A 17,052-nucleotide genomic window follows, 5' to 3' on the forward strand; every position below is an offset into this window, starting at 1 on the left:
AATCAACAAAAGGCAACTACGTCACATCAGACTGCACTACCTTTCCCACAAAGGGTGCCCCAACGGGTCACCGGGTTGTCTAGTAATATTAAAGAAACATAGAAATCTACAGCACCTGACAGTCCTTGGGCCCACAATGTTGTGTCGACCACGTAAACTACTCTAGAAACTGCTTAGAATTCCCTACTGCATAGACCTCTAATTTTCTAAGCTCCATGTACCTATCAAAGAGTCTCTTAAGACACCCTATTGTACCCGCCTCTACCACCTACGATGGCAGTGCATTCCACGCAGCCACCATTCTCTGTGTGGAAAAATGTGCCTCTGAGATCCCCCCATACCTACTTCCAAACACCTTAAAACTATGCCCCCATGTGTTAGCCATTTCAGCTCTGGGAAAAAGCCTCTAATCATCTTATACATGTTGCAATGGGGCGTTGGAGGAAGCGGACCCAAGTGCAGGACACAGGCATGGAGATGGACTTGGACTTGACTGGAACACAGAGCCTGGACTGGGACTGGGACACAAAGAGACAGAATTCCCAACTCGGAGTAGTGGCAAACATCCGGACCTACTCAGCTGGAAAAGAGACGACTAAACCAAACAATAACAGACAATACGTATCTTGACACGTAGAAGCTCATGAAGTGGCAAACGGCCGGCAATCACTTGACTGGACACGAAGCTTTGACTGGGACTGGGACTCGGAGCCTTCAAAACAAAACAACAACAGACCACTCGCATCCCGGCTTGGAGCAGCGGCAAAACGGCCGGCAACACTCAGTTGGACACGAGACAACAAAAACAAACCACAGACAATACAAATCTTGACATGAGAGGCTCATGAAGACTGTCCCTTATTCTTGGTAGCTTGGAAGATGGTCCCTTATTCTTGGCAGTGCGGAACATTCATCGCCACCCTGGCTACGGTGACGGAGCAGCACTGAGTAGCTGTAAGCCGGGGTTTTTACCCTGCCGGTTCGGATGAAGATCAGGTGCCCTAAGCAAGGAGCCCGGTGGAACACGGGGAAAAGGAAATTAACTGAAATGAGTAGTTAACAGACAAGACCACGACAATACACCTCTATCAGGTCACCTCTCAACCTCCATCACTCCAAGGAAAAAAGGACAAGTTCACTCAAACTTTTTTCATAAGGCATGCTCTCCAATCCAGGCAACATCTTTGGAAATCTCCTCTGTACTCTCTCTATAGTATCCATATCCTTCCTGTGAGATGACCAAAACTGAACACAATACTCCCAGTTGGGTCTAACTAAGGACTTATACAGCTGTAACATTATCTCATGGCTCTTGAACTCAATCCCACAGCTGATGAAGGCCAGCACAGAATAGGCCTTCTTAAAAACACTGTCAACCTGCGCAACAGCTTTGAGTGTCCTATGGACATGGACCCCAAAATCTTGCTAATCCTCCACACTGCCAAAAGTCTTAACATTTATATTATATTCTGTCTTCAAATTTGACCTCCCAAAATGAACCACTTCATACTTATCTGGGTTGAACTCCATCTGCCACTTCTCAGCCTAATTCTGCATCCTACCAATATCGTGCTGTAACCTTTGACAACCCTTCAGACTATCTACAACACCGTCAACTTTTGTGTCATCAGCAAACTTACTAACCCACCCTTCTACTTCCTCATCCAAATCATTTATAAAAATCACAGAGGAGACCCAGAACAGGTAAGAAAAGATACCAAAAGGTTTTCCAATACATAAAGTGTAAACGAGAGGCCAGTGTGGATAACGGACAGCTGGAAAATGATGCTGGAGAGGTAGTAATGGGGAACAAGGAAATGATGGAAGATCTGAACAAGTATTTTGCATCAGTCTTCACTGTGGAAGACACTAGCAATGTGATGGAAGTTCCAGGTGTTCGGGGTCATGAAGTGTGTGAGGTTAGGTTACCATTACAAAGGAGAATGTTCTTTGGAAACTGAAAGGTCTGAAGGCAGAAGTTGATAGATTATTGATTGGTCAATACATGAAGGAATGCGGGAGATTGGAGCTGAGAGGAAAATTGGAATAGCCATGATGAAATTGTGGAGTTGACTCAATGGGGCCAAATGGCCTAATTCTGCGCCTATATCTTATGGTCTTTACTTAGTTTATTTAGGGTGGGAATCAGTTCTAACTGCATCACAAAATTGATATTTAAGAGAGAGGTTCATAATTTTATTTTGGGAATATAGAGAACCCCGGAATAAACAAAAATGTTCTGGCAAATGTCATAAAATAGCAACCATCATGTCTCTTGTGCACCAGTACCACCATGACTTGTTTAAAATGGAATTTAGAAAAAATAAATACAAAGTATAAACTGGAAATATTTATTCTGAAATAGCATTGTTCAATGACAAATGATAGGATCTTTGCTTCTGTCTCTCCAGGTAATCCCAGACAGCCTCAATGAAGTTGAGGTCAGGGCTCTCTACAGGCCATACTATCTGCTGGAGAACTCTTTCTTCTTCTTTTCACTGAAGATAGGTCCTTACGACCTTGGCTGTGTGTTTGGGGCCATTGTCTGCTGCAGAATGGAACTGATCAGACACCTCCCTGATGGCATTGTGTGATGGACGAGAATCTGCTTGTACTTCTCAGCATTGAGGATTCCATTAATTTTGCCCAGATCACCAACTCTATTTGCAGAAATGCAGGCCCAAACCTGCAGGGAACCTCCACCATGCTTCATTGTTGGTTGCAGACTCATCCACGTTACATCCCCCTCCATCTCTTCGATGGACAAACTGCCTCTAGTTCAGCCAAAAATTTCAAATTTTGACTTGTCAGTCCAAAGTACTTGCTGTCATTGTTCAGTAGCTCAATCGTTGAGTTTTTGTGTATAGGCAAGTCCCTTGACTTTGTTTCCACTTCAGAGGATTGGCTTTTTGGCAGCAACTCTTCTGTGAAGACCACTTCTCACAACATTTCTCTGAACAACAGAGGGATGTACTTGAGTTCTAGTAGTTTCTGTGTTCAGAGCTGATAGAAATGCTGGACTTCTTCCGATTTAGAAAAGAAGTCAACTTGATGCATCTCTCATCTGCTGTACTCTGATTCCATGATTGACCACTGTTTTTCTTGTTCTCAACCTTGCCTCTTTCTTTGTAATTCTTCAGAACAACTTGGAGGGCACATCTTGAGACTCCAGTCTGTTGATGCAGGATGATCACCTTGCATCTTGCTACAGTGTGAGAATTGGTGATTTGACTGTCTTATCTGCTATAACCTCACCATTTATTTTGATTGTCCTTTGCCCAAAAGGAAGGGGTTCCTTCTACACCCATTTCTGTTGCAGTTAATCAGTTTAGTCCATTCAACCCATTATGTCATTGATTAGGATCCTGTTGGGTTTCATCATGCACTGGGCTACATGCCTACAAAGTAATCAAGTTTTCATTTGAAAAGTACCTTAATATATTACTCCCTTAAATGGCATACAAACATTTCTCTGTAACTTTTAATTTTTTAGAAAATATATGTTTGGACATCTAAATTTACACTTTTCTACTGACACACACTAATGCAGAAGACGAAACAAACATCCAAAACAAAATTATAAAAAATGGTGCCCAAGACTTTTGCACAGTATTGTATGTGCCTAAGATTTTTGCACAGTACTTTACTACACCGGTAAACAGACAAGGTGATAAACAGCAATAGTTACCAGGGATAAAAATTGATTCGAGCCAAATTTCTATATATACTGAGGCCTCCAGAGGATATTCCAATCTTCACCTCTAAATTTTCTTGATCCTAAAATAAATAAATCAAGAAATCATTATTTTCCTACGTTAATTATAAAAGTACAACAGCGTGATTAAGCATGGATTCATCAATGCAACTAGTGGTCTCCATTATTAATGCACTATTTAAAAAAATCTAAGCATGATGGGTGAGCATGACTTGGATATTTTTAATAAATTGCAACCTATAATAAGTGGAAAATTGAAGTCCATCCTGGAGAACACTCTAAGCCTCAAACCAGGGTATGATAAGGATATTGTGGGCCGAAGGGCCTGTAATGTGCTGTACTATAAGGGAATCCATGAGAACTTCAGCAGCAGATGGATGAGACAGCAGCAATCATGATGAACATTATGCAAGAGCACAACAGAGGCATGAAACAATGGAACAACAAAAACTTGTTAAATAGCAGTCAATATGTATCCTGATAATATGGATCAACTTTTTTTAAACTATGAATTTAAAACATCAATATTGTTTCTCAAAGTTTGATGGCCTGATGCATTTTCACTTGAAATATGCTTGTCAAAGTCTATAAACTTAGAACTGTAGAGATTCTGTCGAATATTTGGAAATCGATAATGAATTCTGAACAGTTGTGAACAATACATCTTGAAAACTGAAACAATCCTGAATAAAGAGTTGGGTGATTTTGGTTTCATAATTCAATGTAATATCAATAAACCCCTTCCCCATACAAGTAGTCTGGGTTGTGCTTTAAACAGTGAAAGACAATTAGAAGTTCCTATTTCACTTGTATCAACAAGTCGACCAAACTACCTGCTTGGTCAACAATGCATATATTATATGAAGCAATGCCCACTCTATTGTTGCAAGTGATCAGTAATATTGTGAAATTTCTCCAAACTAGCCCTTTGATAATATGGGGCAGAACATTACCAGCTTATAGGGAAACTATTTTTAGTATTTGGAAATCTAAACTGAAACAGGAGGAACCACTACAGAAAGTTGTACAGTGTTGGTCTGAAACTTGATTAAGTTGTATGTGACTAAGTCAGTGGACTGGTCCATATTCAGAGACCCAACAACTCAAAGACTTTATCTGTAGAGGATTATGTACCAAAGAAATCAATCTAGGTCTTCCCAAACTAAAAACCTATGGATAAACTCGAAGCTTTACTTCCTACTGAAGTCTAACATAGCAGCAATAAAATTGTATGAACATGTCTGATGCAAAAAAAATGGAGATACATTTTTCATTCTGTTTACTCGTCCAATGTGGCAAGACTTACATGCTATAGCAAGTGACAAAACATAGTTGGGCAGCATCACCGATAACAGTGTATCCCTTTCTGATCATCTTAACACATTCTATGTACATTTTAAACAGAAAGGGAATAGAATGTCACCAACCGCCCTGACAGTCTTCAAACATCGAGGTGCAGAGGGACTTAGGAATCTTTGTGCAAGACTCCCAGAAGGTTAACTTACAAGTTGAGTCTGTGATAAAGAAGGTAAATGCAATGTTGTCATTCATTTCAAGGGGAATAGAATATAAAAACAAGGAAATAACGCCATGGCTTTACAAGACACTAGTCAAGCCAAGTATTGTTAACAGTTTGGGCCCCAAATCTCAGAAGGGATGTGTTGTCACTGGAAAGAGTCCAAAGGAGGTTCATGAGGATGATTCCAGGAAAGAAGGGGTTAACATATGAGGAGTGTTTGGCAGTTTTGGCCCTGTACTCATTGGAATTTAGAATATAGAAGGGGATCTCATTAAAACCTACCAAATGCTTAAAGGACCAGATAAGCTGTCTCTATAATGCTTCATTCTGCCTTGTGATACTGCTTTTCCTTTGTACAATCTCAATGTACTGATGTGATGAGATGATCTGAATGGATGACATGCAATTTCAATATTTTTCACTGCACCTCAGTACATCACAATGATAAACCAATTTAATTTCAGTTAATATCTGATACCTTGATGAATGTGTTGCTCTTTTTGCTTTCTCTTCAAATTAACTGCACATATTTTCAAACATTTTCACTTTAGGTTTTGTTTAAAGCAATGATATGCATGTGTAGCATGCAAAACAATGTATTTTTCCACTGTACCTCTATACATATGACAATAAAGAACAATTTACCAAATTTATTCTTGTTAAATACAGTCAGTGACTTGACTCCTCAGCATTCCATCGTAGAGAATACCACAGACTCACCACTCTCATTGATGAAGGTTTCCCTCATTTCAGTCTTTAATATCTTATCCTAATCCCTGAGATTGTGACTTCCTGTTTCAGAAACCCCAGCCAGGGAAATATCCACATTGCTCCAACCTGTCAAGCCCTGTCACAATTTAAGTTCTAATGAGATTTCTATTCATTCTTCTAAACTAGTCCAGTCAATGCAATTAGCCTTCATACATCAATTCCACCATGACAGGAATCAGTCTGGTTAAAATTGCATTCCCTTTATGGCAAGTACATTCTTCTTGAGGTAGGAGACAAAATCTACACACAATACTCCCAATGCAGATTCATTAAAGCTCGATGTATTGTAGTGTAGAACAACATCCTGACATCTATGTTCACATCTCTAGTATGAAGACAAACAAACTAGCTGCCTTGTTAACTACTTGCTGCCCCTAAAATGTTTGCTGTCAGCATTTGGTATGAGAACACCAGAGCACCTTGTGTATCAATACTTCTGATTCTCTTCTATTAAAATAAAACTCCACTTTTCTGCCTATTCACATAGTTGAAAACATTTTTACAGAACTTGAAACTTGCTACATTATGCCATAGAAGGCAGAGGGTGTTTGTAGATGGAGCATATTTGGCCTGGAGGTCAGTGACCAGTGACGCTCTGCAGGAACTGTTATGGGACCTCTGCTCTGTGATTTTTAGAAATGACAGATGACGAAGTGGAAGCGTGAGTTAGTAGGTTTGCAGATGACGACAGATTGTTGAAGCTGTAGATAGTGTAGAAGGTTCTTGTTAGTTACAATAGGACATTAACAGGATGTAGAGCTGGACTGAGAAGTAGCGGACGGAATTCAATCCAGAAAAGTGTGAACTGATTCACTTTGGGAGGTCAAATTTGAAGGTAGAATACATGGTTAACGGCAGGATTCTTAGCAGTGCGGAGGGTCAGAGGAATCCTGAGGTCTATATCCATAGATCCCTCAAAGTTGTCACGCAAGTTGATAGAGTTGTTAAGAGGGCATACGATGTGTTGGCCTTCATTAGTTAAAAGATTGAGTTCAAGAGCTGTAAGGTAATGTTGCAGCTCTACAAAACCCTGGTTAGATCTCACTGGGAATATTGTGCTCCATTCTGGTCACCTCATAATAGCCAGGATGTGGAAGCTTTAGAAAGGGTGTAGAGAAGATTTACCAAGATGCTGCCTGGATTAGACAACATGTCTTAAGAGAATATGTTGTGCATGCCAGGGCTTTTCTTTTTGGTGCAAAGAAGGATGAGAAGTAACTTAATAGAGGTGTACAAGATATTAAGAGACATAATTTGAGTGGATAGCCAAAGACATTTTCCTAGGGCAGAAATGGTTAATACAATGGATATAATTTCAAGGTAGTTGAAGGAAAATAGAGAGGGGATGTTAGAGGTAATTTTTAAAAAAAAAAACACGAAGTAGTGGGTGCATGGAAAGCCCTGCCAGGAATGGTAGTAAAACAGTTACATTAAAGACATTTAAGGAACTCTTAAATCAGCACATTTATGATAGAAGTATGCAGGGCTATGTAGGAGGGAAGGTTATAATATTTCAGAGAAGGTTAAAATGTCTGAGCACTGTGGTCCAAAGGGCCTGTAAGGAGCTGTAATATTCTATGTTCTAAAGTATACCTACCATGTTGGCTTTTTTTTGTTTCTTTAACTGAACTGTTGTGTTCAGTCATTGATAATGTAATGTGACTAACTGAGATCCATGCACTAATCCCCGTATCACCTTAATAGTCACCGCCTGTCACCCCAAGGAAATTATTCCTATTGTTTCTCTGTCAACCAATTTTCAATTCATAGCAATATATTACCTGAATCTCATGCGGTTTGAAGTTTAACAAAGGAAGTCGGTGTGCAAGGCCTTTTTCAAATCTACATATATCATAACCACTGGGTCTCAATCAATCTTCAGTTACATTCTTCAAAATACACAGTAAATTCACCAAAGATAATTTTCCCTTTTCTAGGTCCATGTTGGCTCTCTTGTGGATACTTACTGTAATTTAGTGTCATCATATGCTTTACAGCAGACTTTAGTATTTTCCTAATAAAGATACAAGACTAACTAGTTTGTTTCCTTCACCCTCTTCTTATAAATGGCAGGATTATATTTGCCAAACTCCAAGCAGCAAAATCATCTCACAGTTTAGAAGATGGTAATTAATAATCTCACTATTTTGATAGCTATTACTCAATACTCTGGTACGCACAAGTCCTGGGGATTTAGTAGTTTCCAAATGCTATTTACTTCCAGTGATATTGTTTTCCTTTAATTTCTCCTTTCCTGTCGACTCTTGTCTCATTACAATTTCCAGAAACATTGCATGCTCTCTTCTGTGAAGATGAAACAAAATTATTCTGCCAGTTTTAACTAAAAGGGATCTAAATTTGTATTCACTAATCTAGGCCCTTTGCAGAAAAATTGTAGTCTGCTTTTTATGCACCTTGTATATTTACTTTCAAGTGTTATTTCTATTCTCTTAGCTGATTTCTTAAACTTGTTTAAAAAGCACTTCTAAACTGTTTCCAATCCTTTGGGTTGATACAATTTTCTGTCAATTTCACATCAAACTATTTACCCTTCCACCTTATGAAGAAATCTGTTTGCTCTTGATACCCTTCTGTAAAGGACCTCACAAGACAGGAACAGTTATTATCCTTCAACTATCGGCTCTTGAACCAAAGGGAATAACTTCAGTCACCTCATCATAGAAACGTTCCCACAACCTCTGGGCTCACTTTCAAAGACTCTTCATCTCATGCCCTCGATATTTATTGCTTATTTATTTATTGTTATTATTATTATTACTTTCTCTTTCTATTTGCACAGTTTGATGTTTTTTGCACACTGGTTGTGCATCTAAGTTGATGCAGTCTTTCTATTATGGTTATTACTCTATTATGGATTTACAGAGTATGACCACAAGAAACTGAATCTCTGGGTTGGACGTGCTGACCATACATTACTTTGATAATTTACTTTGAACATTATCTACCAATCTATCCTCATTGTATAATACTTAATCTAAAATGGCTTGCTCCTTCATAAACTCATCAATATACTAACTTGAAAGACAACTCAGTACACTCATTATTAATGCTAATTTGAATTCATGAAATTATAGTCATAGAGTTATGCAGCGCAGAAACAGAATGTTTTGCCCTCCTTGCCTGTGGTAGATTTCTCTCCCATGAGCTTCCCCAAATTACATACACACAAAAAGAAACTGGATGAATTCAGCAGATTAGGGAGTACCTACAGAGGGAAATGAACAGTCAATGTTTCAGATTGAGACCCTTTAAATGGACTCAGAAAGAGGGAAGATGACCAGCATAAAATAGTGGAGGGAAAGGGTAGAGCAAGACCTAGCAGATGATAGGTGGATCTAGGTGAGGAGGGGTGACAGGTAGAAGGAAGAGGGAAGAATGCAGATAGCACCAGAAGGTAGAAGGGGACAAATGGAGGCGAAAAAAGGGGTGATGATGATGGAATCTGTTTGGAGGGGGAAGTGGTGCAAGGCATCAAGGGCAGGAGTTGGAAGGGACAAATGAAAATGGTGGGGGAGGGGAACCAGTGGAAGATGGGCAAACGCGATAAATTGGAAGGAAACAGGGTGATGGGGTGAGGTCAATGTAGGAAGAACGGGTAGATAACAAAGAAGGAAGGAGATAAGGGATGGGGGGGAGCAGTTTAGTGGAAGTTGGAGAATTCCATGTCCAGGCCATCAGCTGGTTGACCACCCAGACAGAATATGAGGTCCTGTTCCTCTAATTTGTACTTAGCTTCACCCTATCAACAGAGCAGCTTGATGTGTCAATTTGGGAATGAGGAGCAGAATTAAAATGTCTAGCACCCGATGGCCATGGCAAATAGAATGCAGGTGCTCAACAAAGGTCACTCAGTTTGCATCTGGTCTTACTTATGCAGATAAAGCCACAGCTGGAGCACCGGATACAATAAATAAAGCTGGAAGATTTGTACGCAAATGACTGTCTCATTCGGAAGAGCTGATTAGACTCTGAATGGTCGTGAGGGAGGTTTGTGGGTCAAAGCTCTATCAATAGGATTTGGGGAAAGCCCATTTCCTGAAATGGACTTAGGAACCGAGAAAAGGATGGCATTCTTCAAGTGATGGGGTGAGAAGAGGTGTAGGCAAGTAGCTGTGAGAGTCAGTGGATCTGTAGTAGGTATCAGTGGGTAATGTGTCTCCTGAGATCAAGAAAGCAGAAAAGATACTGGGGATAGACCATGGGAACTTGAGGGCAGAGTGTAAGTTAATAACAAAGTTAATGAAAATGAAGATTCTGCATAGGTGTGAAACCCTTTTTTACCAGGCATCTCTCGAGATGTAACTGTTAGCTCCTCAGTAACAGCTACTGGACTCAGTGGTGAGAAAACCACTTTTCTCAAACTCCGTACGTCTAGGGCTGGTATGACTTGGGTCCCACCAAAACCGAGAAGTTGGGATGTCTCTACCCTCCGAACCCTGGTCTGTGCGAATACTGAGTATAATCTGCCCCCATGCAATTAGCTGTCAGCAAGAAATAACAGATCGCACATTACATAGTATAAAGAAAGTATATTTACAAATGTCAGCTTTAATCGAACAGTTAGTAGGAAAAAGGAAAAACAAGGGCCCATTACAGTTAACTAGTCCAAATGTGCACTGTGATACAACAGGTAGGCAATGCTAATTCTCCTGCTAACCTTGCCCCTTTGCCTGGTTAGTCACTCCTCTTCATTCTGCCCCTGGTCTAGATTCCCCAGTAGTTCACACACTTTGCCCTCCTGTTCTGCAGCTCTTGGGAGTTCACCATTTACACACCACAACAGAAAAACAATTGCTAGTGTGGCTATTCAAAACAATTCCTTCAGTTAATGTGCTCTATTGGTCTATAACTCATAAAAATAAGGATTCTAGACACAGGCATTCCAAATAGTTTCATTTATTTTCACTCACACGGTTACATCAATAATGCTTGGGTTAGTAGAAGGAGGCGCACTACACCCTACACAAGCAGATTTAAACCCCCAGTTTGGCTTTGCTGAGAGGTGAGGAGGTTGGATTTGATGGTTGGTAAATAGTTATATTGAAAAGTTAACAGCAAAGCGTGTCGTGGAAAAATCCTCTGCACGTTTGTGATTATTTTTTTACATGATTGTTTTCATTTGTCTATTTGTAAATACTCCCTTTCTTCACAACTTTTGAGCAGCTTTTGCTTGTTTCCCCACCTGTCACTAAATAAAACCCCTTGCACTAATATACGGTTGTGGTTTACCATCTGTGTTTTTTCCAACTGGTGACCCTAGCTGAGCACGCTTGCCCACACCTGATAGCGAGTGTGACATGCATACAAGTTGGAGCTCATCTTGAGGTTCTCTTCTGGATACGTGGTCTGCGTGATAGTACACACCACCTTCCAAATGTTTCTCAAAATCCATCTCCAACAAATGGGCTCCCCCACGGGAGTACTGGTCCTTTCTCCTTGAAGCCATTCATCTGCACAAAGCATCTCATGCAACAGGGCTGGCATCCTCCCAACTTCCCTCCTGTCTTCTCCCAGCACTCACCAAAAAGACCTCGACTCACACCAGTACCTGCTACAAAAACCTCTCCACCTGGTACCTGGTGTTCTTTAGAACCTTCTCCCAATTCCACCATCCTGATTAGCTAACACAACACTCCTAAGTTGAACAACATAGCTCCTTATCTTTAGCTCAAACTCAAACATGCTAAAAGCAGAACAGACTGTTCTTACAGAACCACTAAAATGAAACACCTACAGAATTGCAATAAAAATCTTAACTGGGGGTGGGGGGTTACAGGTACAGGAAACAATATCAATGCAGTCATCGACATAGCTAAGAAAGAGTTAGGGAATGGTTTGGAATATGGATTGTTCCACATAGCCAATGAAAAGGCAGGCATGGCTGGAGCCTATACAAGTGCTCATGGCTGCACCTTCATTTCAGAGAAAGTGGAGGGTGCCCAAAGGTAAACTGTTCATAAAAAGAAGTTCAGAAGTAAAATTTATTATCAGAGTACACACATAACACTACATAACTCTGAGGTACTTTTTTTTTTGCAAATCCACAGAGTAACTGTAAACTGTAAACAAATCATGCAAAATGTAGATAATAAATAAATAGCAATAAATAACGAGCATGAAATAACAAGATAAGAATCCTTAAATGAGTGTAGTTATCCCTGGTTGATCAAGAGGCTGATGCTTGAGGGGTAGTAACTGTTCTTGTACCTGGTAATGCGAGTCCTGAGGCACCTGTACCTTCTACCTCATGGCAGCTGTGAGAAAAGAGCATGGCCTAGGTGTAGAGGATCTTTGGTAATGGACGCTGCTTTCCTACGTCAATGTTTCATGTAGATGTGCTCAATGGTTCGGAGGGTTTTATCTGTGATGTACTGAACCGACTTCAATCCCTTTTGTAGGATTTTCTGCCCAAAGGCATTGGTGTTCCCATACCAGTCTGCAATGCAGCCAGTCAGCACACTTTCCACCACACATCTACAAAAGTTTGCCAAAGTTTTTGATGACATGCTAAATCTCCACAGACTCCTGAGGAAGTAGAGGTGCTGCTGTGCTTTCTTTGCAATTATATTTATATGAAAGGGCTAGGACAGGCCTTCTGAGATCGTGACACCCATGAATTTAAAGTTACTGACTCTCTCCACCTCTAATCCTCCAATGATTACTGGGTCATGGCCCTCTGGCTTCCCACTCCTGAAGTCTACCATCAGTTCCTTGGTCTTACTGAGATTGAGTGACAGGTTGCAATTATACCACTCAGCCAAATTTTCAACCTCCTTCTTGTATGCTGACTCGTCACCACCTTAGATGTAGCCCAGAACAGTGGTGTCATCAGCAAACTTGTATATGGCGTTGGAGCTGTACTTAGCCACACAGTCACAGGTGTAAAAGTGAGTTGAGCAGGGGGTTGGAGGCAAGAACAAGCTAGGGCCCATGCAAGTGCCCATGGCTATACCTTTGATGGAGTCAGCACAAACAAAGGGCCAACAAGGGCAGTTTTGTTTGTAAATCTTGGATAGGAGATAGAGACCGGCAGTGTTGCTGTATATAAGAAAATAACAGCTTGAAAGTAGTGAAAGAACGATCCCCAGAAAATGCAAATACCTATGTCAGGATGCTATGTATTGACTATAGCTCAGCATTTACTGCCATTATTCCTACAGTCCTGATGAAAAAGCTACAGAACCTAGGCCCCTGTACCTCCCTCTGCAACTAGATCCTCAACTTCCTACTAGAAGACCACAATCTGTGTGGATTGGAAATAACACCTCCACCTCGCTGAGAATTAACACTGGTGCTCCACAGGGATGTGTGCTGAGCCCACTGCTCTAGTCTCCCTTCCATGACTGTGTGGCTAGGCATAGCTCAAACAGCATCCATAAATTTGCTTCTGATACAACCATTGTTGGCAGAATTTCAGATGGTGACAAAAGGGCGTACAGGAGTGAGATATACTACATAGTTGAGTGGTGTCATGGCAACAACCTTGCACTCAGCATCAGCAAGACCAAAGAGCTGATTGTGAACTTCAGAAAGGGTAAGATGAAAGAACACAAACCAATCCTCATAGACTCGAGGGATCAGAAGTGGAGAGAGTGAGCAATTTCAAGTTCTTGGGTGTCACGATCTCTGAGGATCTAGCCTGAACGCAACATAATGACGCAGCTATATTTCATTAGGAGTTTGAGGAGATTTGGTTTGTCAACTAAAACACTCTAAAACTTCTACAAATGTACTGTGGAGAGCATTCTGACTGGCTGCATCACTGTCTGATAGGGCGGGGGCGGGGGTTACTGCGCAAGATCAAAATAAGTTGTAGAAACTTATAAAATTAGTCAGCTCTATCACAGGATATCTGAGATATCTTCAAGGAATGGTGCCTTAGAAAGGCATCATTAAGGATCCCCACCACCCAGGACAAGTCCTCTTCACACTGTTACTGTTGGGAAGGAGGTACGGAAGCCTGAAGGTATCCATGCAGCGATTCAGCAACAGCTTCTTCCCCTCTGCCGTATGATTTCTAAATGAATATTGAACCCATGAACACTACCTTACTACTTTTTTATTTCTGTTATTTTGCACTACTTCCTTTAACTATTTAATAGACAGATATATACTTAATGTAACTCAGTTTTTTTCCCTCTATATTTATTTATCATGTATTTCTTTGTACTGCTGCAGTAAAATAACTAAATCTCACGACATATGCCAGTGATACTAAATCTGATTCTGATTCAGAAGTAATGAAGTCTCTGATAGTATGGGAAATCATAGCCTAATGATAACTGGTGGGGCTCTGGTCTAGGGATAGGCAAGAGGATGTGTCTGAGGGCTGCTTTCTGACCTCTACAAGGTAAAGGCAAGTTCACCAGACTACAATAGCCCGGATTTGATGGCGAATTTGGGACTGGTTCAGAGTGCGTGGAAAGCAGTGCATTCAGAGGGGGTGAGGTTAGAGAGGGCATCAAGATGGTTGATGTCATATCAGCAATGAGAAATGAAAAGATCATGGGTGTTTCAACAAGAGGAGATGTAATGATTGAGGCAGGAGATCATCCTTGCCAAAGAAAAGTTAGAAGAAGAACCTCATCTTAAGCCTTTTGTGCCTCTCTATTGTTTACAAACCCATCTGCTTGTCCAGTTATTTGATTGGCTGAACTCTGGGTCTAGCATAGTTTAGGTTTCATCCTTTTTAAAAGAAACAATTTTTCTTCTTCCCTTCTACTACTATCACTGCCCCATGAATCAAAACCCACTTCTCTCACACCAATCTCTGAATCACATTTCTCTGCTTCAACAGACGTATCAGTTGATTTTCTGTACCTTTTTCATCAGGTACATTTCAATCTAAAGTTGTGTTACATTAACAAACCTGCCTTTATCTTTAAGACTACTGTTCTAATGCAGCAAAGAAAATTTAATTGAGCATTGCTTAAAAAAAGGTAACTTTTTCAAAAAGTCTATTTGACTGTATCAGAGGTTTCATTAAAACTGATGAATTGGCAGAGTCAGATTCTTCAATGTGATGAAGATAGAAATGTTGACAGTAAGGTACAGTGTATTCTAATTTAGCTTAAATATAACTTTAGCTACATGGAACAATAGTAGCTTTCAAAGATTAAATGTCTTTACCAGATGAAAACAATTCCAAATGGTCTAAGAAACGAACACAATAAAGACCATTTGCACGTATAGGCTTACCTTTGCATTATGTAACTCCACACCATAAAATTCAAGGGCTTTTGCTTTAGTTAAATATCCAAGTTCTGCTTCAGATTGTTTAAGGTCTCTATAAAATAATGAATAAACACAATTTTGCCAAGGGGAAAAAAGTTGCACTGTATCTCAAAATCATCAAAACAGAAATTAATTGCACACCATCAATTTCATTTCAAAGGTTTACATACAAAATGCTATGTTACTAAATATTCTCATTTGGGATTCAAATGTAGTTAGTTTTTAGCAACAGCACAGAAAGATCTCCCTCAAACATTTTATTAAGTTGTATCTTATTCACTACTGGGCAGAATTTAATCTGGTTATATCTGCTAAAGATATTAAGTGATGATGTTAAATTCAGTTCGAAACCAACATGGAACATCTCAGATGCAAAGCAAAATAGCAATACAATGCTATTACGTGGTGAATGAGTTGCAATTGTATGAAATACTTGGGCCGGCAACCCTTCACATATTATTTTTGTTCATCCCACCTCCCCACCCAACTTTTGAGTTTAACAATATTTTTAAAAATTTTAGACACAAAAATATGTCATTAAATAGTTTCTAACTATCCCAGGTGGTTTAAAATAGATAATAAATTGGCTACTGAGTGTATATGTAGTTAGGTACAGGAGCGTATCTAATAACATGGCCACTGAAGTGGAAACCTGGTATGGTCCTCTGCTGTTTTTGAGTCCATACACTTCAAGGTACAACGTGCTGTGCATTCAGAGATGCTCTTTTGTACACCAGTGTTGTAATGTGTGGTTATTTCTGTTACCGTCACCTTCTTGTTGGTTTAAACCAGTCTGGCCATTCTCCTCTGATCTCTTTCACTATCAAGGCATTTGGCCACAGGACTGCAGCTCAATGGGTTTTTTTTTTGTTTTTCGCACCACTCTCTGTAAACTCCAGAGACAGTTCTGTGTGGAAATCTGAGGAGATCAGCAGTTTCTGAGATACTTAAACCACCCCCTCAGGCACCAATAATCATTTCATGTCAAAGTTATCACATCATATTTCTCCCCCCGCCTTCTGATGCTTGATCTGAACAACAATAAATTAACCTCTTGTCCATGTCTGCATATGTATTGAGTTGGTGCCACATGCTTGGCTGATTAGACATTTCCATTAACTAAAATAAAGGGGCCACTGAGTATATATACAATTTCTATATCAGTGATTACAATATTCCCACCATAGCAATTAAATGAGATGCAGTTAGATTATTATTCTTTTTTTGTTTAATGGTGATATACAGTGGCATGCAAAAGTTTGAGCACCTCTGGTCAAAATTTCTGTTACTGTGAATAGTTAAGTGAGTAGAAGATGAACGGATCTCCAAAAGTCATAAAGTTAAAGATGAAACATTCTTTTCAGCATTTTAATCAAGGTTAGTGTATTATTTTTGTTTTGTACAATTTTAGAGTGAAGGAAAGGAAAGGAGCACGATGCAAAAGTTTGGGCACCCCAAGAGATTTGAGCTCTCAGATAACTTTTGCCAAGTTCTCAGACCTTAATTAGCTTGTTAGGGCTATGGTCATCATTGCCAAAGGAGGTGTTACTAAGTACTGACCATGCAGGGTGCCCAAACTTTTGCTTCGGGCCCTTTTCCTTTTTTGTTATTTTGAAACTGTAAAAGGTGGAAATAAAAAAGTAATCTTGCTTAAAATATTAAAGAAATGTGTCATCTTTAACGTTATGCCTTTTGGAAATCAGGTCATCTTTTACTCGCTCAGCTATTCACAGTAACAAAAATTTTGACCAGGGGTGCCCAAACTTTTGTATGCCACTGTATGCTTAAAATA

At 39.9% G+C, this 17,052-nt stretch overlaps 1 protein-coding gene across 4 annotated transcripts in view; it reads right to left on the reverse strand.

The window, feature by feature from the left end:
• The window catches only part of LOC134344332 (tyrosine-protein phosphatase non-receptor type 3-like), a 190,360-nt gene that overhangs the window by 113,361 nt on the left and 59,947 nt on the right, over positions 1 to 17,052 (reverse strand). For all 4 annotated transcript variants that reach the window (XR_010017417.1, XM_063043923.1, XM_063043921.1 and 1 more), the window contains exons 9-10: positions 15,225 to 15,312; positions 3,689 to 3,777 (exon numbers count right to left, since the gene is read on the reverse strand). Coding sequence is in view for 3 of the 4 variants with exons in the window: in XM_063043923.1 (XP_062899993.1) it covers positions 3,689 to 3,777; positions 15,225 to 15,312 (177 nt within the window). In the remaining variant the exon portion in view is untranslated. The remainder of the gene's footprint in view (positions 1 to 3,688; positions 3,778 to 15,224; positions 15,313 to 17,052) is intronic.

Source organism: Mobula hypostoma, chromosome 3, assembly GCF_963921235.1.
Source record: "Mobula hypostoma chromosome 3, sMobHyp1.1, whole genome shotgun sequence".
Classification (NCBI taxonomy): domain Eukaryota; kingdom Metazoa; phylum Chordata; class Chondrichthyes; order Myliobatiformes; family Myliobatidae; genus Mobula; species Mobula hypostoma.